Source organism: Oryx dammah, unplaced genomic scaffold, assembly GCF_014754425.2.
Source record: "Oryx dammah isolate SB20612 unplaced genomic scaffold, SCBI_Odam_1.1 HiC_scaffold_18, whole genome shotgun sequence".
NCBI lineage: Eukaryota > Metazoa > Chordata > Mammalia > Artiodactyla > Bovidae > Oryx > Oryx dammah.
In genome coordinates, this window is record NW_024070202.1 from 20,960,175 (window position 1) to 20,982,868 (window position 22,694).

The 22,694-nt window shown below is 35.9% G+C and overlaps 1 protein-coding gene across 1 annotated transcript in view; it reads right to left on the reverse strand.

The window, feature by feature from the left end:
* Window positions 1-16,048: 16,048 nt before the first annotated feature.
* The window catches only part of VWDE (von Willebrand factor D and EGF domains), an 80,063-nt gene continuing 73,417 nt past the window's right edge, over window positions 16,049-22,694 (reverse strand). Inside the window, 2 exon segments of the mRNA XM_040260948.1 lie at window positions 16,049-16,123; window positions 19,401-19,484. Of these exon segments, the coding sequence (XP_040116882.1) occupies window positions 16,049-16,123; window positions 19,401-19,484 (159 nt within the window).

Sequence of the window (22,694 nt, forward strand, 5' to 3'; positions counted from 1 at the left end):
TGAGAATAGCTTTTCAAGGTTCATTCATGTACTTCATTCCTCTTAGAGCTGAATAATATTCCATTTTATGCATACATTACATTTTGTTTATTCATTTGTTTATGCACATTTGGATTGTTTCTATTGTATTTTCAAGTTAATAATGCTGCTGTGAATATTTGAGTACAGCTTTTTATATGAACATATATTTTCAGTTCTTTTGAGTCTATGCTAAAAATTGGAATAGCTGGGTAATATAACTCTTAAATTTACTTTTTTAAAAAATAACAATGAAGCCATTTCCAAAGCACCTGCACCATTTTACATCCCCAACAGCAATTTATGAAGATTACTGTATTTCCACATCATCACTGACACTTGTTACTGTTCACTCTTTTAAATACAGACATTGTGGTAAGTGTAAAGCGGTATCTCCTTGTGGTTTTGACTTTGCATTTCCCTAATAACTAGTGATATTGATTATAATTTCATGTGCTTCTTGGCTGTTTATATATCATCTTTGGAAAGATATCTCTTTTGGTCTTGTGTCTACATTTTAATTGGGTCATTTACTTTTCAATTGTTGAGTTGCAAGGTATTTTTAAAATGTATTTTGGATACTAGTCCCTTATCAGAGATGTTCAATACAAATATTCTCTCCCTGTAATTTGATTTTAATTATAGAAAAACTGTTAAAAAGTTAGCCTGGGTGATGGGTTGGGAGCAATGAGAGAGGAAGAAGGAAAAACAATTAATGACCTTACTGGAGAAGAGAGTGATGAAGTGACGAAGCAATAGTGATAAAAAATGGAGAGGAAACGGGGGAAATTTAAAGAGTTATTTTTATATAGGGTTTGATAATAACATGAAATAGATAAAAAGCTGGCTTTGTTGTGAGACAGTCTAAGTTGTAATCTTTGCTATTCTGTTTCCTAGCTGAATGATCATGGTGCTTATGGTGTTTGGAGAACATAAGTTGTACTCACAATTTTTATCTTAAAAATGGCTCATAAATATTACTTTATTGTTCAAATTTGCTCAAATAGTGAAGATTGTGGGACATTTTATAAGAAAAAAATTCTGAAGGACCTATGAGCAAATTTTAATGAAAACTATGCTTCTGGGAATTTTGGAAGAAAAAGTGTGTGTAACACCTATGTTCACCTCTAACTAGCTGTGTGATCTTGGGCAATTAATTAAATATCTTTGGAAATCAGTTCTCTCATCTGTGAAATTGGATATTTCTCCCATATGGCGTTAGAAAAAGAAAGTAATGTGGTAGTTAATAGCATCATTTTTGAACTCAAACTTATGCCAGCTATGATCTGTGTTAACTTTGGGAAATTAATAACTTACTATACTTCAGTATCACCTGGAAAAGTGGAAATAGTGTTTAACATCAAAGTGATGTTATGAAGACTGAACAAACACAAATTAAACTCAGTATAAAGGGAAGTCGCTCAGTCGTGTCCGATTCTTCGCGACCCCATGGACTGCAGCCCACCAGGCTCCTCCATCCATGGGATTTTCCAGGCAAGAGTACTGGAGTGGAGTGCCATTGCCTTCTCCGAAATATGTTCTGCTGCTGCTTCTAAGTTGCTTCAGTCGTGTCTGACTCTGTGCGACCCCATAGACGGCAGCCCACCAGGCTCCCCTGTCCCTGGGATTCTCCAGGCAAGAACACTGGAGTGGGTGTATGTATGGAGAACTCAGTATGGTATATGATAAATATAATTCCTGATAAATATTCGCTATAACTATAAATGTTACATAAAATAAGTAGAGTACTGATTTTAGAGTAATCAATACATGCTTGGTGCTATCCTTACAATAACCATTATTACTAGATGTCAGAGAAAGAAAAATGGAGAGGTTGGGGATGAACACGAATTCTAGTTTGATAAAGATCATGCTGCCATTTGTTATTAAAGAAAAGTAACAAGCAGAAAGGAAAATAAAGACAATATTTGAGCATATTAATTCAGATAACTTGGTAAAATGTCCAGTAGACAACTGATCATATTCATTTAAGGTATACTTAAAAGTAGAACTTTAATGCCACTTTAAATTTTTCCAAATTAGCAGATTTTGTCATTCTAGGCTTTAGTTGGAGAGAGGGCTAATGTAATGGGAAAATACAGTATGTATGATCCTTGGTTCACTTGGAGGAAGCGGAGAGGATGAGAGGAGAGAAATACAAAAGAGAAGTTCAAGGTAAACTGATCATAAAAGTGATATGAGGAAGTAGGGAAAAGGGTCTTTTGTTTGAAACTTTAGTCATTCATCCTGGATTTATAAGTGAAGGAGTGTGTGTCCAAGGAAGTTAACTGTAATAGTTGTAAGTTATGAATTCATAGCAGTTATTGGCCTTTATAACTTTTCTAGCTTTGGGGGCTTCCCTGCTGGCTCAGTGGTAAAGAATCCACCTGCCAAGTAGGAGACGTGGGTTTGATCCCTGGATCGGGAATATCCCCTGGAGAAAGAAATGGCAGCCCATTCCAATATTCTTGTCTGGGAAATCCCATGGACAGAAGAGCCTGGCAGGCTACAGTCCATGGGGTTGCAAAGAGTTGGACCCAACTTAGCAACTAAATAACAACATGGTTTTTGTAATAGGGAAAAGAAATATATTTAAAGTAATTACATTAGTCAGGGTCCTGGTAAGACACACATGTGGATTCAAGTTTGACAGTGAAGGAGAGTTTAGCAAAATGACTCTTTAGGATGGTGAGAGCATAGTTTAGAAAAATCAAGGTGGGGCGGGGGGCGGGGGCACGGTATGCTATGCCTGTGCAACTAACAACCAGAGAGCCTTTATTAGCCATAGATTGAAAGGGGCAGGGGAGGTAGCAATGATCAGATTCTGGAGAAGGAGGCTTATAGAGAAGGTGATGTGTCTGCTGACCACAGACAACATGGGGGAAATATGGAAGAGTGAATACCTTCACACCAACCCCCGCCCTGCCCCCAGCTCTCTCTCATCTCCTGCCTTTGTCTCAGTGGCTGAGGCCAAAGCCTGTGGGCAAGGAAATTGATGCCTACTAGGTTCAGCTGCCTGGGGCACAGAGAAAGATGGAGAAGGTATCTACAGAGATGTAAAAGTTAGTCAGCATAGCAATGGAAGCAAAACTTCAATATCTAAAACAAATTCCTGCCTCACACAGGAGAAAATCAGTTCAATGTGTTAAAATATAAAATAGTGGTTTAAATGAGGTTTCAAATTAGGCTTAATTTACTTTTCCATACAACTCTGATGTATCCCACAACTGAAAAATAAATTCATGGGAAGATTCAATCAGAAATGCAAAAATTACTTTACAAAAAAATCAATCTTCTTAATGGCTACATAATAAGCCAACAGACTTTAAAGTGTGGCTGCATAATAACCAACTTGCTGTGATTGTCCAAGCCCTGCCGGGTTCAATATGAGTGCTATGAAGTGGAATGAAAGGATATGGTGAAACAGAATTGATTTTAATAACCTTAGAATTTAAAAATAGATGTTCTCTAACAAATAAATTTCTCAATTTTCAATTAAAGACTTATTACACTGTAGTTTTTCAAACAAGTTCTGGTATTAAAAAAAAGTGGATTTGTATATACAACTTACCTCATTTTTATTGTACAGTATCCATAACCCATTTTCTAATTAAAAAAATCATATTCCATAATGATAATGGATTATCATCATATAATCAGGTAAAGTAATAAGGATAATGATTAAATTTCTATAAATTTTGATTGAATTTAGAAATAGTTTTTCCTTAGTATCTTAAAATTGTTTTTATCAATCTAGCATCACACTTTTCAGTTTTTTCCTTACCCATGTGATAACTGATTGTGCATGGTTTATTGTACATTCACAGTTAACCACTGGAGATGATGAAGCAGGAAGAGTTACCCAACAGAACCATCTAAATTTCAGACGTATTTTTCCCTGTGCCTGTGACTAGCACCAACCTTATCACTTTATGATAACCATGTCCCATTACTCTTCCCAGGATAGTGACTTTCTCTTGCCTGCTTGTGTTTTGGTACCAGGAATCCAAAATGTCTAGGTGGCAACCAAAGCTGTAGATTTAGTGGCAAACCCTTGCTATGTCCCTTGATAGAAGCATTCCATCTCGTACCCCTTCCCAAACCAGTGTCTGTAATCCAGTGGAGGCTAAAGTTGTGGGAGAGTTGAGCAAACATTCCCCAAGTGGGTTAGTAGCAGTGATGATGAGGGAGCCTATTCTTATGCCCATACCTTGGCCCCAGCCCTAGGTATGAAGCTTTTGAGAAAATATCACCACACAGTGGCTTTTAGCTTAAAGTATATACTGAATCTTGGGAATTCCCTGTGGTTCAGTGAATCCATGCTTTCACTTAAGACTTAAGACTCCACTTAAGACTCCATTCTTTCACTTCTGAGGGCCCCAGGTTTGATCCCTAGTTGGGGAACTAAGATCCCACAAGCTGTGTAGCTTGAAATGAAACTAGTATATATTGAATCTTGAAGAACAGTATCCCAACTTCCAACCACTCAGAGTGATTGGGCATCCAGGCTGAAGACTCAAGTTGGGCATTTAAGAGGCCGTTAAAAATGTTACTAGCTTGGACGGTTTTGGGTGATAAGGTATATAGTAGGACCAGTGGAGTCCATGGTCTTATGCTGTCTACTATAACTCCTATTCCACAAAAAGGATCCTAAGTGTCAGTTACAGCTCAGCCCTATAACTATTACTAACAGTCCTTGAAGAATTGCCATTTTCCACTTCCTTCCATGTGCAGCTATATGGATACTTGTCATGGATCCCTCTGGGCAGATTGAGGGACTATCTCCTATACATGCTGTGGTGTGACAGAGTCCTCCCTTAATGTTACCCACTATCCCTTTCAGTTGGGAATGAGAAATGGCTTATGTCTAGAAACTGAGCAATGGATCAACAAGTTTTGCATCATTGCAGCTGACATCAGCCTTCTTGACGTATGCTCTTGACATTTTTGGGTTATATATCAATAAATCAAGAAGTGCTATTACTAGTTGCTCCTCAGTCTTGCTCCAGAACTACCGTAATATATAAGCCCTACTTCTGATCATCAGCATGTACATATATTTGCCAGAGGAATTTTTCTGGCTTCTTCACTTTGTCCATGCAGACTGGAATGCAAGTTAACTAGTGCCTGTCTCTCAGTCCCCCATAACATTCTTCAAACAATGGCTACAGTAGTAGGAATTTGTAGATAAATACCACTGCCCCTTGGGCTTCCCTGGTGGTATAATGGTTAGAATCCACCTGGAATGGAGGAGATGCAGGAGTCGTGGAATTGATCCCTGAGTCAGGAAGATCCCCTGGAGAAGGGCATGGCAACCCACTCCAGTATTCTTGCCTAGAGGATCCCATTACAGGTGGGATCCATAGGGTCACAAAGAGCCAGACATGACTGAGTGCACACTCACCCACCACTGCCCTCTTAGATTCTCTTTTCCTTTTTTCTTCTCTTTCTCTCTCTCTTTTCTCTTGGTGGCAGCATGCAAGGTCTTAGTTCCCCAACCAGAGATGGAAACCAAAACCCCTGCAGTGGAAACACAGAGTCTTAACCACTGGACTGCCAGGAAAACTCCTCATATTTCCAAAGAATAAGTTTGAACTGTGAGTCCACTCTATTAGATCAGGCTCAAGGTGACTGTAGTAGTAAATTTCTTAGTTAACTTTTCTTCGCTGTCTCATTTTTCCACTAGCCTAAAGGTGTTCCTGGGCTCACCTTCCAGTAGACTACTTGCACTCAAATCCTTGTTTTAAGGTCTACTTGGGTCAAGGAGAAGTGAAATTAAGTGCCAGCAGGGTCCCATTGCTGGTGACAAATAGTGCCTGGGATTCTGTAGCATCACCAAGATCTTCATTTGTGGTGAATTGGGATGACATTCAGGTGGAAAGTGATGCATGGGCTTATTACTAGCACTTGAGAGATATGAGATACATTATTAGAAAGATTGTGGGGTTTGTTGGTGTTAATTGCCATTATGGAAGGAAGAAAATGACAGCCTTACCTCATCCAGTTCTTAAAGCAGTGCATAGTGGAATAACTCAAAAGTATTTAAAAGAACTTCACCTCCTATAAATCTATTGTGTGTCATTTCTTTCCATCTTGATACTGAAAAAGCTCTAAAAAATACCAGCGGACAACCACACTAAACCTTAAAAGTTGTGATGATGGTATGCACAAGCCAGAATAATGTGAGAGAAAAGATCCCATGTCAACACTCTACATCACCCATGATGAAAATGTAAAATGATCATTTTCTCTTCTGATGTAGAGTGAACTGTGTACACATAAAAATTTTTTGCAGCTTCTTTTTGCAGTTGTCTAGGGTACTTTAGAACCTAGAAATAGCTTTTAGTTTTTCTCATTAATAGATAATACTTTGTATCTAAAAATTGTTGGTATTTATATTTTGTCCCTCTGAGAAATATTTCCCAGTCCCAGGGAGAACAGAATTCTTATAAAATGATTTGTAATTTGACCTCACAGTCTTTGTGACAAAAACCCTACATGCTTGTCAGATTTTAGTATGATGACAATAAGCCAACAATTTGCACTGGGTACCTGAGAATCCTGCCTCTTTTAAAAACCTATAACTGCATTTGAATGAGTAAAAGTTAATATGAGAATCACTTATATTTTTTCTTGTAAAAATTACAGCTAGTTTCTAGAAGTTATATGTTTTCTGAAAAAATAATGTGATACTCTAAAGATTACCATTGATTTATCATAATAACCAAGTGCTTATTAAAAAGTACTAATCTAAAAAATCTTATGTCAGTTTCAGTTAATATAGTTAAAATGCTCTGCTGATTCCTTCATGAATCCACCTGACATTTTCTGATCATCTCCTATGATCAAATGATTAATGATTAAAGAGTATGACAACACAGACATTGAAAATATGCACAAGGCTTGGGAAATGCAGATACTCAAGCTATCTAGAGGAGTAGTAAATTACTATTAAGAAAGTAAAACTTGAGCCCAAATTAAAAGGGCTATAAAAGTTGGTCAGTGGTTTTTCAGTAGTTCAGCTGCAAGTAATAGCTCAGCCTGAGAGGATGGAGGAAGAGATAAGCCTGGAGAGGAAGGAGGACACCCTGACTGTTTGGACACTATCTGAAGGAGGCCATACTATGTCAGAGTGCCTGCACTGCTGGAGAGTCTTCATTATTCTCCATTTCCTGCCTTGTACAGTTCTGCCTGCCACGTCAGGAGTTTGGGCATTAGTCGTCCACAAGTTTCTAGGGCTTACCTGAAGATGTTTCATTCCTCTTATATTTGGATATTGAAATGTGGGCAAACAGCTTCTGCAAATTCTTGACTTTGATCCCAGTGATTTCCTTACGATAACTGGCCTTAGAAATTCTTTCCTACCACTCCATTTTTTGGGCTACTTGCTAATAAAACCTAGCTTCTCTTCTACCCAAGGCATGATTTTGCCAACAATCTTTCCCCCTCAAATGAAAATGGGTAAGAAATATATCATATGTTATAGACACATTGTTCCTTTTGGTTTTATTCTCTTTGGAGTGGTTTAATAAATACATACATTAACTCCATTGTTTTGATTTAACTTAGAGTTATTATGTAATTAGCATTTTAGTTAATTGATTTTCAAAATGATATTAAAAGATTAGGTTTTAGTTTTTCCTCTTCCCTTCCATGAATAATTATAAATGTTAAAATAATTATAATGTTATAAATATGATATAGTTCATATTTATATATGGTATTCTATATTTATAATTAAATATAATTCCAGAGAAACTTATCCTTCTGCAGTAATATTCAATGGAAACAAAAATATGAAAATAAAGCTATTCATATATTTCAAAACTAAATAGCAGTCACATCACAATTTTTAACATGAAGATGCTACTTTGAAATGTAAAACTTAGCTGATTAGCCAAAGGCAAGAAAACTTTTAAAGCTTAATAAAAAAGTCAACAAAAGCTCTTTTCAAATTAGAAAGCAAAGTGCAGATTAAAAAGAAAAAAATCACAAGTTTCTGAAGAATTTAGTAAGACTTTGAAACTCAAATCATCAGATGGAACTTAAAAATACAGAACTTTGTATTAGAAGTAGATTTTTTTCCCCCTGTAAATGGAAGCAACATCTGGGCAGACTTAGACAAAAACAGAATGCCACAATCAGCTTATAATACAAGCCAATTCAAATGGAAAGAGACGATTCTCAAAAAAGAAAACCCATTTTGAGAATAAAGGAACATACTCAAAACCTACAATTTATTCTTAATGATGTTTCATTTTTCATTTGCCATATAGCAGCCTTCTACCCAAGGGGCAAAGATTGATAGACAGTTCCTTAGTCCCTTAATTTTAGCTGTCCCCTAACTATGACTCCGGGTGGAATGCACAAACAGAACAATAAATCAAAGGAACAAAGAACCTTTAAAATTATAAGGCAGAGGGGAGAAGGAAAGTATGCTGAAAAATTCCCTTTACATGCTTCCTTAATAATTGATAAAAAGTATCAAGTTTGCTGAGTCTAGTTATACATTTTTTAAGACAGATACATTTGTTCATTGTTTTCCCTGCCTAACTTTCAGCAACACAGAGAGTGTTGTTTGACATTTCCTCTTTCATGTTTTACTCTATCAAGTTATATAAAGTTGGAATATGTTGGGTTTGGTTTTATAAGTATTTATATTTGCCAAGTCCTCACCACTTCAAGACATACAGTGTATACCTTGTAGGTTTGAAGCAAACTTTCATTTAAATGTTATCTTTTATAAAGAGATACATTGACGCTTTCCTCTTGAATTTAGGATTTCTCTTTAGATAAATGTAACACTCTCTGATTGCCAGGAGAAATATCAAAAACCTCAGATATGCAGATGACACCACCCTTATGGCAGAAAGTGGAGAGGAACTAAAAAGCCTCTTGATGAAAGTGAAAGAGGAGAGTGAAAAAGTTGGCTTAAAGCTCAACATTCAGAAAACTGAGATCATGACATCTAGTCCCATCACTTCATGGGAAATAGATGGGGAAACAGAGGAAACAGTGTCAGACTTTATTTTTGGGGGCTCCAAAATCACTGCAGATGGTGACTGCAGCCATGAAATTAAAAGACGCTTACTCCTTGGAAGAAAAGTTATGACCAATCTAGATAGTATATTCAAAAGCAGAGACATTACTTTGTCAACACAGGTCCGTCTAGTCAAGGCTATGGTTTTTCCTGTGGTCATGTATGGATGTGAGAGTTGGACTGTGAAGAAGGCTGAGTGCCAAAGAGTTGATGCTTTTGAACTACAGTGTTGGAGAAGACTCTTGAGAGTCCCTTGGACTGCAAGGAGATCCAACCAGTGCATCCTAAAGGAGATCAGTCCTGGGTGTTCATTGGAAGGACTGATGCTAAAGCTGAAACTCCAGTTCTTTGGCCACCTCATGTGAAGAGTTGACTCATTGGAAAAGACCCTGATGCTGGGAGGGATCGGGGGCAGGAGGAGAAGGGGACGACAGAGGATGAGATGGCTGGATGGCATCACCGACTTGATGGACATAAGTTTGAGTGAACTCCGGGAGTTGATGATGGATAAGGAGGCCTGGTGTGCTGTGATTCATGGGGTCACAAAGAGTCGGACACGACTGAGCGACTGAACTGAACTGAACACTCTCTGAGGCAAGATTTGTTTGCCACCTCCAAAACATGAACAGCAGTGCATTCTAGATCTCGTTAGACTTTTTCCTGATTTAAATGTTTTATAATTTAGTAGTTGAGCTGTGTTTTATATGTGCTGAAATATTATAGTTAATTACCTTTATACAGATAATAAAGTATCCTAGACCTAATAACTGCTTCTACTGCTGCTAAGTCACTTCAGTCGTGTCCGACTCTGTGCGACCCCATAGATGGCAGCCCACCAGGCTCCCCCGTCCCTGGGATTCTCCAGGCAAGAACAATGGAGTGGATTGCCATTTCCTTCTGCAATGCACAAAAGTAAAAAGTGAAAGAGAAGTCACTCAGTCATATCTGACTCTTAGCGACCCCATGGACTGCAGCCTACCAGTCTCCTCTGTCCATGGGATTTTCCAGGCAAGAGTACTGGAGTGGCATGCCATTGCCTTCTCCAACCTAATAACTAGGTGCATGCATATCAAGACAAGCCGTTGTCATCCTACTGTTCATAACTATTTTATTTCTGTCATTGTAGGATGGTTAAAAAGCACAGTTAGGTCAGATGGAATGCTCAAGAATAAGCTGTGGATGGTTGTTGATCTTTGGAATATCAAACATTAGAGGTACTTTGTAGTGACCAAACTGACCTAGTTATTCACTGTTTCAAGAACCTTTGTTCAAGACTTTGACAGGTTAACACTAGTAAAATGATCATTAGATAGAACTGGGGAGTCTTGGTTAAGATTTCCTGCTACTAACTCAAAGTAGGGGTGTTGAGAATGAGAAAAGATGCTCTGGAAATGATATACACACGCATCCACTGAACTTTGCAGGAAAACTGAAGTGTGGACTATGGCAGTGCCCATTCTCAAGTTTATTATAAATTTAGCTGGTTAGGGAATAATTTTAAAATATAAATGGGGTGAAGAAGTTTTGTGCCAATGCAGTGATTTTTGTGTACAGTATGTAAGTAGTTTCTTTAAGAATTGTTATTCTTAAATTTATAAGTTAACTCACAATCTCTCTACCTTATGTATACCATTAATGTTGTGGTTGCATGTAAATAAGTAATAAAATATATGGAAAAGTAGCAAAGGATTTTTATGATTATCATCTGTCTTTTATTTCAGATGGGAAAAAAATCATGTTAGCTCATAAATTCACTTTTTGGCAGTTTTTAGTTTTTCCTTTTTTGAAAGCTTTACATCACATTATGCCAAATCTCTAAACTTTTTTTTTTCCTTTCTTGTAATCAGATTCTCCATCTTCATTCAACAATTCCCATTCTGTTACCAGATGTGATACATCTAAAGAGAATTGCTCTGCTTCTCTTCTTTAGATTGGGAAAAGATTTGCTTATTTATCTTTAACAGTCTTGAAGCAATTTCACATAAAATACTCAGTGATGATGGGCATGGTAATATTTAGATGATGCAAAATGATTTGTTTTTCCTGGTTATTTTGGAATTGTCATGATTCAGAAGAAAGCAGTTCAGTATTTGTTTAAGAAAAAATACCTTTTGTGCCTTTCATATACCAAGAATAAATCCCAGCTTCATAACGAAGTAAAATGTTAACTCTCTTAAAATGAAAGTGTTATGATAATACAGGGAGACAAGGGGGGACTCAGTACCTGACATCTCCCTCCTCTTCCTCCTGAACTTAGGTCTGCTACTGATGGCTCCCCTTGTACTGGCTCCACCAGGAACTATAGGGAAGGAGCATAGGTGGGACACTGTAAAGATAAATGCACTGTACAGAGTCAGGCACAGAATGCCTAATCACCAATGCTTATGGATTAAACAGCAGATGGCACCCCACTGCAGTACTCTTGCCTGGAAAATCCCATGGATGGAGGAGCCTGGTAGGCTGTGGTCCATGGGGTCACTAAGAGTCAGACACGACAGAGCGACTTCACTTTCACTTTTCACTTTCATGCATTGGAGAAGGAAATGGCAACCCACTCCATTGTTCTTGCTTGGAGACTCCCAGGGGTAGGGTAGCCTGTTGGGCTGCCGTCTATGGGGTCGCACAGAGTTGGACACGACTGAAGTGACTTAGGAGCAGCAGCAGCAGCAAAAGATAATTAGTGATTCAGACATAGATCTGCAAAATTATCTAGCAGCACAGAGAAGCAAGGATTTGGAAAATAGGAAAGATTATTTAATTGATATTTAGACTGGAATGGACAGGTGCTTTATAATCCTAATGGGTGTCCTAGAAGAAAGAATACAAGTAATGGCAGTGGTGGCGGGCAATATTAAGGAGAGGATAATAAAAGTGATCATTATTCAATAACAGTAAAACACATAGTATCAATTCTGTACAAAGTACTGTTCACAGCACTTGACTTTCATTAATTAATGCTTGTAACAACCTTATGAGTAGGTATTGAATGAATCCATAGATACAATAAATATAATACTTATTGAGCAGTATAAATTAAAAATAAAATGACATTTAGACACCTTGTCAAATTACAGAACAAATAAAAAAAGAGGAATAGGATAAGAACCAGAATAAAACAGAGTAACAACAATTAGGTTGATAAGATAAATTTTAGAAACAGTGAAGTAATAGTTTCAGTGGATAGAAAGAAAATAACCATGAAACTAGGATTAAGTATCCAGCACAACTATTTTCAAGTAAGAGGGAATCATAATAGTACTTTAACATAAAAACAGAATATTTACCATCAATAGAAATTTACTAAAGGAACTTCAAAATGAATGTACTTTGGGAGAAAAAAATTGATTCCAAAATGAAGGTCAAGAGGCAAGGAAGAATGGAAAGCAAATTACTAAACACTTAATCAAATGTTATCCTTATAAATAATAGTAATAATTTCTAAATTAGAGTATAAAGGAAGATAAAATTAAACAATAGCATGTAACTTGGAAAGAGACTGACAGGAATTAAACTGTTGAAAAAGTTATATTTTTTGAAATAAGAGTGAAGAATGACTTATATTTTGTTTTTCAACTGCAAATTTCAAAGGCAATAATCATAAAGATCAAAATATATATTATGCCCAGGCCAGTTAAAGGGAAAAGAGGAAGCAAAATCCAAACAAATATAGCATCTCAATCAATCCAAAAGAAAGTATGAAGAGAGAAAATATAGCAGAAGTGGAACACCTAGGAAAAACCAAAATGATAAGAAATAAGTCAAAATATTTGTAATTCATGATACACAATTTCTCCAATTAAAAGGCAGAATGACTAGTAGTAAAAAGAAACATCAGCCTTGCATTGAATTCCAGAAGCACACGTACAACTTAAGGCTAGAGAATCGTTGAAAGTACAGTAGAAAATGATTAGCCAGATAAATATTTTTGTTTCAGGAAAATTTAAATAAAGATGAATAGCTTTCAAAATAATTTTAAGCTAATCTTTAATAACAATTAAGCAAAAAGCATTAAGGATAAATAAGTCACAACATATAGTGATTTACCAATAGTTCTATGTCAACTATTGTTGTCTGTGTTAAAGTATCAACTTGTTTAAACTACTTTTAAATCCAACAGTTAGGCATTATTTGTATTTCCTTTTTTTTAGATGAGGAAATGAAGGGATGGAGGTTAAATAATTTGCTTCAGATCACAGCTTGTAAGGAGTAAGATTAGGGTTCAAATGCAGAAGCCAATTTGTCCCCAGAGTCCATCCACTTAACCAATATGTTATGCTACTAAGAAAAGGCTTATTATACTAGAAGCTTATGGGCATCTAATTTAATGGCCTCAAGTATACAAAGGGAAATTTGATAAAATTACAAGGAGAACTAAACCAATACAAAAAAGAAAAAAAAGATATTTCAGTACCTTTCTAAATTATAGAAGATTAGGCAGATAATAAATTCACAAGATGAAGAATTGAAAAAAAGTTTAAAGTTTGGATTTAACAGAAATTAATAAACTTTTTGCTCTGTATCAAAACTTTATAAAGGTAAGGATAAACATTTGTTATCTAACAAGTTATTCCAAAAAATGGTGACTCAGAAAAACATGATTTTCTTTTATCACATTACCTGTAGGTCAGGAATTCAGGTGTGGTTTAAGTGCTTTGGCTCATGGTGTCTTTTGAGGTTTCAGTCAGGATGATGGTATCATCTCAAGGCTTGATCTGGGGAGGATCCACTCAAAAATCACTCTTGTGGTTTTTATCAAGATTCAGTTCCTCCTGGGTTGTTGGACTGAGGCCTCAGCTCTTCCTGGGTTGGCTGGAGGCCTCCCTCAGTTCATTGCTATATAGGCCTTCTTATGGGCAAACTGGTAGCATGGCACCTGGCTTTTCTCAGAGATGAAGAAAGGGAAAATGAGGGGAGTGGAAGGAAAGAGAGAGAGAAAGGAAAGGGGATATAGTGGTAGGGAGAGAAGTTAGGTATCTTATACCTAATTTTAGAAGTGACAGTCATTCCTCCTGTCATATTCTGTTGGTTAGAAATGAATCACTAAGTTCAGCATACCCTCCAAAGAAGGGGATCACATAAGGGTATTAACATTAAAAAGTGGTGGTCATTGGGGACCATCTCAGAGGTTGTCTAATATGGTGCTAGTGGTAAAGAACCCAGACGCCAATGCAGGAGACATGAGAGATGCAAGTTCAGTCCCTGAGTTGGGAAGATCCCCTGGAGGAGGGCATGGCAACCCACTCCAGAATTCTTACCTGGAGAATCCTATTGACAGAGGAGCCTGACAGGCTATAGTCCATGAAGTCTCAAAGAGTTGGACACGACTGGAGTGACTTAGCATGCATGTACAACACAGGTTATGAACAGAAAATACAGGACAATAATTTGGAGTGGGGAGAAGCAAGGTTACAAAAGGAGAGCAGAAATAGGTGCAACTGTTTTGTCATTGGCATATTTCTGAATTGATTGAGTTGTAGGTGTCCATTTTGGTATTGTTTATAACTTCAGAGATACAGTGTCATTTTCTTTTGTATGTATCAAATATCGCATATTTTTTTCAAAAAGATAGTCATCATTTTCTGAAACAAAAAGCTGTACCTAGTCAAGACTGACACTTGATAGGTTTCAGTTCAGTTCAGTTCAGTTCAGTTCAGTCGCTCAGTCGTGTCTGACTCTTTGCGACCCCATGAATCGCAGCACACCAGGCCTCCCTGTCCATCACCAACTCCCGGAGTTCACTCAGACTTGCATCCATCAGGTCCGTGATACCATCCAGCCATCTCATCCTCTGTCGTCCCCTTCTTCTCCTGCCCCCAATCCCTCCCAGCATCAAAGTCTTTTCCAATGAGTCAGCTCTTTGCATGAGGTGGCCAAAGTACTGGAGTTTCAGCTTTAGCATCATTCCTTCCAAAGAAATTCTAGACGGACCTTAGTTGGCAAAGTAATGTCTCTGCTTTTGAATATACTCTATAGGTTGATCATAACTTTCCTTCCAAGGAGTAAGCGTCTTTTAATTTCATGGCTGCAACCACCATCTGCAGTGATTTTGGAGCCCCCAAAAATAAAGTCTGGCACTGTTTCCTCTGTTTCCCCATCTATTTCCCATGAAGTGATGCGACCGGATGCCATGGTCTTCGTTTTATGAATGTTGAGCTTTAAGCCAACTTTTTCACTCTCCTCTTTCACTTTCATCAAGAGGCTTTTTAGTTCCTCTTCACTTTCTGCCATAAGGGTGGTGTCATCTGCATATCTGAGGTTATTGATATTAGACTCTACTAAAATTAGCCATTGCATTTTATCTGACTTATGACTTTTAGAGGAAAGTTTACTTCATTCTTCTGTACTTCAGATTTTATATATGGTGCATTTTAATTCTGTCTTTAAAGTGTTCATTCATTCATTTTAAGATATAGTTAATTCAGTCTTTTAAAGGCTCCAAAATTTTCAAATAAAAGGCATTGTAACAAACTTAAAAGTAGAAAATATACTTTATGGATTTTTGGTCCCATGAATTTAAGCACATGTAAGTTTTTTACTTGAATTATTCAGGTAATAAACTAAAGTCTTTGCTGTAAATGTGATCTCTAAATGTTAGAACTATTGCAAACAAAAGAACTTGGTTCCATCATTTTTATATGGAGGGTTTTTTCTTTTTTCTGTCCACCCACTTGCCTGGTATTATCACAAGACAGTGTGATAACAAGAATCAAGCTAATAACATTAGCTTATGACTGATTAGCTGTCCAGTTTGGCCTCAGCTGAAAATTCTGAGCAATTAATTTTAATCTTATGATAATACTCATAGGACTGTAAACCATTTTCTTTAAATATAACAGTTTACAACTTAAATCCATATGCAATAATGAGTTAGGAAAATTTTTTGCTCTGAAAAAAGTACCACAACTGAAATTTTCTAAAATAACATATTAAATTTTTAATGAATTGTAATTGCCCCTTTTCAGTTAGGATAAACTATGCAGTTATCCTTTTTCAGTTCGTATTATTCTGAATGTCTCTTACTTGGTATTTCAAGGGAGCAGCATTGTTTGAAGCTAATTGAAGATTCTGCAAAAGTATACATTACAAAATTAAGATCACTATAAAAATTTTAAGCAGATGGTACAAATATATATAAGAAGTAATAAGTAACATCCATATAAATCATTCCTCATCTCCTAATCGTACTTTCTTAAGGTAACCAATTAAAAAAATTTATATGTCTTCATAGAAATGTTGTTAATAAAAACATATGTGCATGCGAACACAGATTTTAAAATGAGTATAGTAGGATTGTCTAAAAGCTTGCCTTTTCATATTTTTCATTTAATATAGCCATCTTTCGAAGATGTAAGATTAAGTTCTGCATGACTTACTGTTTCATATGGTCTATAGAAATTTCATAGCTGAATATATAAAACTATTTTTCTATTGATGTCACTTAAAATATTATTATTAAAAGAGTAGTATATCAGAGGTTATTATTTAAAATTTTTATGTACTGTCTTAATTGGCTGTATCTCTCAAGATTTCCACTGACAGGTCCCATTTTGTAGCACTGCTCTTAAAAGTGGATGTGATAATTCTTTAAGTTTGGATCACAATAAAATATTACAAATCTTGATTTTAATTTTCATTTAACTCAATTATAATCACATGTTAGCTAAAGTAGTCATAACAGTATGTCAATTTCAAGTCAAATGAACAGCTTAAAAATAACAAAGTTCATCCTAAATATTTTATCTATTTTAGCATTAAAAATTATGATATGATAGTGTTAGAATGTTTACTCTTCTCTGACACTTTTGTGAATTATGATAAAAAATTTGCTTTTTGAAAAATAATGAGTAGCATCTTAATTAATTGCAATGTGACTTTTACAAAGAGCTTGAGGCCTAATTAGTTAAAATCTCACATACATATTTTCAGCACGAGAATTCTGTCAGAAGTTACAAACTGCTTATCCATCATGGTTTCAACCACGCTTGTCAGTTTCGTTTTCCCTGAGGGGTGAGGAAGGAAACAACTCCCTTTCTAGTCAGTTGTCTCACTAGGTTAGTTAGTGCTTAGTAATATAGCCTGGCAGAGCCTGTTATCAACCTGTCTGTATGGGTTAATGAAGGAATTTTCTGTTTCAGTGGAAACTCAATAGATACTGGTTTGGAAGACTTATCATGATGTTCAAAGCAATTAGAAACAGGACATTTCTCTTAATCATTTGGTTTAACAGTGACTGGAAGGTAAGGTCATCTAAGCAGAGCTGACAGCTAGTACAATCTGGGATCCTTGTTTTCTCATTTCAGGAGAAAAATACCTCAGTGCATCTCTTGGCAGCCCCCTCCTTTTCAACGTAAATCTAAGATTGGAAACATTCTAGAATATATTATGCTTGAGGGCTTTGTCATTCCCCGTAAACTGCCTTCTGTCTGCTTTAACTCATTGCCCTTCTTGATTCCAACCATATGGCTCTAGAAAAATCCCACTCTTGCTCTGCAGAGCCAAGCACACAGCCGTATGCCAACCCTCAAAATGAGCAATTCAAGTTTTATTTCTGGTAAGGTCAATTTCCATTTCCTACAGCTGTTTCTTCTTTTCTGGGGAGAAAAAGAAAACTAAAATATTTTTCAGAATATTTTTCTATCAGTCATGTGAGACATGATAGAAATGCTATGAGAAAGGTGCCCCAGTTTTTTTTTTTTTTCACCAAGTTCTGCTACTGCTTTGTGTTTTTTTCTTGGTTAGAACCATTCTGCTCTTCTTTGCAGCCCACTGTGTAGAAAATGAAGGGGTCAGACTATCCATAGCATTTCTGGTGCTTTATTTATTTCACTTGTAATGCTGCAGGCAGGGTGCATTGATGATATTACACTGAAAATGGCTTGAATCTTTAACATGGGGAGATAGATTTCAGGTCAGCTCCAAAGGAAGAATTGACTATTGTCACAAAAAAGAATTTGAAAAAAAAAGTCCTGTTTATTTCTGGAGTCCTCAGAAATTGCAAGTCATCAGTGAGAGTGCATCAGCGGAGGACACTGATATGGCAACAAAGGGGTTGCTTCATAGATGAAGCACCTTGAAGCTGCTGTCTCCTTAAACTAATGGGGATGTCATCAAGATCGTCCTTAGAAAAAAATGCCAGGTCTTTTTTTTTTTTTAATTTTAATTGGAGGCTAATTACTTTACAATATTGTAGTGGTTTTTGTCATACACTGACAGGTCTTGATGGCTAAAAACACAACTTGGAGGCATGGAAACACAAACCCTAAGAATTTCCTTTGATTCGTAATCAGAGCCCTCAACCAAGAGAGAACATCCCAGCTCAGGCAGAATTGAACCAAAGCAGTAAAGAAAATGCAGATGAAGATCCTGAGATCTTAGAATGAGAATCTAAACTAGGTCCTAACAGTATCTCTTGGTCACATTAGCAAGGGCCACAGTGACTTGGTGAGCAAGATTTAAGTTTAATATCAGAATCTACTATATATATGTATAGTATATGATCTATTTATCTTTCTGCCTATCTAAGGGAGTTGGGAAATACAATGGAATTACTTTCACTATACTGTTTGTGTTCAGTAAGTCTTAATACTTTTCTCAAGTTTCTAGTCTCTCAAGTCAAAAACTTCCCAGGTATTGTCATATATAAGACATATAGCTGGGGGGAACCTGCTTACTTCAGATAAAATTATAGTGCCAAGAAGGAGTATATTTAGGAAACCATCATCCTTTTTACAAAGCCTCTTTTCCTCTCAGGGTGTACCACGTATGGGACTTATGATTATTTGTCAATAATAGGAGAAAAAATTATAACTTTGAAATACCTGAAAGTACTGGCCATTTTCATTGCTAGACTTTTCCAAGTTCAGTGTACGTATGAAAAACAAAGGTTTTCTGCTTACCCTAATAATTCTCACAGCAATTTAAATCTCAGTTCAGTTCAGTCGCTCGGTCGTGTCTGACTCTGCGACCCCATGAATTGCAGCACGCCAGGCCTCCCTGTCCATCACCAACTCCCGGAGTTCACTCAAACTCACGTCCATCGAGTTGGTGATGCCATCCAGCCATCTCATCCTCTGTCATCCCCTTTTTCTCCTGCCCCCAATCCCTCCCAGCATCAGAGTCTTTTCCAATGAGTATAGATTGTCACTAAATCTTCAAATACAATTCATCCCTTACTAGCACAATGGGAGTTGTTAACGGCAGTCAGCCAAGTGGCTGAAATTATTGATTAATCACCAGATGTAACAGATGTCTAGGTCACAAGAAAGACCGATGCTGTGTTAGCGAAGAAATTTATTTTTGAAAGATGTCATGTCTGCATTAAATGTTTAAAATGCTGTCTTACCCAGTGGTCGTTTTGCATTGCGTGTGTGCTATCTGGGAAATGAGGATCTAGCACCATCTGCAGGTGAAACTCTGCTAATTCCATCTGGCAATTACAACATTTTTAAAAGATTGACAGCTGGGGTTAAGTTTGTTTCCACATTGATGGACAAGACTGTCCTCAATTTTAAATAACTGTATGCCAGAGTTGATTGAAAATTTACATCCACTTATTTTATCTTGCTTTTGACTTACATATTGTTTAATCAGTGCTTTTTAAAAGTAAACTCTTTAGTCAGGAACAAGAAATACCAATATACAATAATCATTGGAAAACCAAAAACCCAAATAGAGGAGTCTGTCATCTTTTCCTCAGCCTAGTGCTTCCACTAATTCATTTTTAGCAACAAAAAACATATAATAACACTCATATATTGGGCATTTATTAGATGACATTGTGAAAAATTATTTATAATTATCTCATTTTAAATTAAAATGAACTAATCTCTGAAATGAGAATTATTTATCCCTATCTTACAAATGAAGGAATTAAATATAGAAGCTCTTTGTGCAAGTCCACATAACTGGGAAAAGATGGCATGAAGATGAGGGGTTGAATTAAAACCCAGGTCTCCCCAACTCTAGAGGGTCAAAGAAAGGTTAAGAATATTTGATAATTCAAATATTTCATTTAAATGTTAACACGAATAAACACAAAACAGCCAGGCATATTAAACAATGTTTAAGATCAGAATTCTTTTTCAGAAGATGACATAAACACTGGAAGTTACACATGTTGAAGTACTTTTGCTTAAATTCTCAAACATTCATTATCTTCAAAATATTCTCCAAATAGATTTTGGATAAAAGATTTTTCAAGTTAATAGATGTGAAAATATAACTGGGAAATAAGAAAAACTTAAATTACTTCTCATAAATCTATCAAATTACTTGCTTTTCAAAATTCACATTATATTTCTAAAACATTACTCCCATTTGCATGAGTCATTAGCTTTCATAAAGAGTGCTTTTATATAAAATCTGTAAGCTGTAAACCATAGCATTTCTTCATTATTAGCCTATACAGGTCCATTAAATCTATTATAAATGCATAGTCTACTGATTAATATTTTAACTGCAGCTTGAGAGTCTTGGTGTGGATCTAGAAAACATTTATGAAGATTTTTAAATCCTGGTTTAGACATTTCAGGATAAATCCTTGAGCTATTATAACTTTTTAACTATAAAAAATATACATTGAAGATCAGCTTAGTAAGGTTACTAATAAAATTGCAGTGCTGTATACTGAGCAAAGAAGGCAGAAGCAGATATAAAAATTATAGCTATTTCATTATTACAGCTTCTATAGGAATTTTAATTCTAGTTATTAACTTTAAAAAATTATTTACTTTCATCTAAAGTACTTTTTTCTTTCTAGCACTTATTTTCACAACAGATTACAAATTTAACCACATATAAATTATTAAAGATTTATATTGCATTTGTATTTCTATATTTTTGGTAATAAAATAAGACTTAGTAAAACATGTTACATTCTCTTAAATGATTCTTTATCTTTCAGCAAAGGTGAAATGATAAAAATCTCTTTAATTCTGACACTGAATGCTTAGATTCTTATCAAAGCTAGGCAATAATTTTATTCTAACGATGTCTTACTTTGTCTTGTAATTGTAGACATGGCCTAGGAATGCTTAGTCTTTCCATTAAAAAAAAATGAGTTCTGTAAACTCATATGATTTAATAGGCAGGTTCAAATTAAAATGTTTTTTGAAAAAGATAATGAAGTTTGAGGTCAAATATAGAAAAAAAGAGAAGTGTTATAACTCTAGTTAATGTATAATTATTTGCATCTCTGAAACAGAGCTTTCAGTTATTTGTATATTCTTTGCTGACATTCCCACTTCTTTAACAAGCATATCAATCTAATTTTCTTTTATGAAGTATTCAAATCTCTTTTGATATTTATAGGCGGATTTGATTTTGTGACCGTTTCTCTCGTTTCTGCATCAAAATAGATCGTGGTACTGAAAAGAATGGATGAATAAAAGACCTTTACACGGAAAGCACAGTGATCAAGTGAGTCTTTTAAAACTCCAAATTCCATTATTTCTTCCCTGCTCTCCAGAAATGGTACACGTCAGAGCAGCAGAAAGAGTAGAGATGAGAAATAAACAGACCAAACTAAACATGGTTTTTTATCACTGAAAAGTAATAGCTTTATCTCCAGAATATAGTCCAAAGCAGTAAGATGCAGAGCTTTCAGTATGTCCGTGTGAGCTCACTTTGTTCCCTCTGCATCACTGTCACTTCCTCCTAAGGGTAGCAGCTACATTTTCCAGAACCCTTTCTCTGTGTGGTTGGTTCACCAATGAGAAGAGCCTTCCAGAGAGTTAGAAGCTGGACATGAATAGGAAGCCATTATTTCTTCAAAGGTGTTTGCTGTTAGATGCTTGAAATTAAAGTGACATCTTCATTCTCAATTTCTCTGACCTTCAGCAGCTGCTTTCCTGACCTCTTCCCTAGCCTCCCCCATCCCCACCAAGGCTCTTGCAACAGTCCTGAGAGTTCGTAATTTTGCATTAACACTTTATATCTGGATACGGCAGATGCCTTCTGTGATGCTGACTGGTCCCAGATGATAAAGACATTGTCACAGTAAAGACAGGGAAAATATTCAGTTTATTAAATATTGTGACTGTTAGAAATATCATTTCAATATGTTAATAACAAATCACATGTCAAAGTAAAATTTTGATTATCTGGATTTCTCCTTTCCTTTTATCCAACAGTGCCAACTAAGACCAGTCTGTTTTTATTAGTTTCCTCGGCCTTTAAAAGAGCTTTAAGAATGATGTTCAAATAAACTTCAAGTATTAATAGTTAACTTCAACTTCTTCTGAATAAAAATGTCCATTCTTATACTTGATATTACTCAATGGTATTTGACCTACAGTAGAAAGAGGGAAATTAAGTTTCAAAGAATGTTAGAAAACTAGGTAATTCTGACTCATTATTTGCTACCTTCTTCCTCCTGACATAAAGCACTAGAGACTAAGAACTGCTCTCACAAAATTGAGATCTAATCAAGATCATATTTAAAAGTCAAAATACCTGTGACTTAATGGAGCTTGCATACAATTGTATATGATTCCATCTTGGTAAAGGGTTATATTCAAGAAATATCCATGCTCAATAAAACCAAATAAGTATTTTTATATTCTCCAGGAAAAGACTTTTGACATTCATGTATTGCAAAATTTCCTCTCAAGTCTCTTTGTCCATCCTTTTCTTTCTC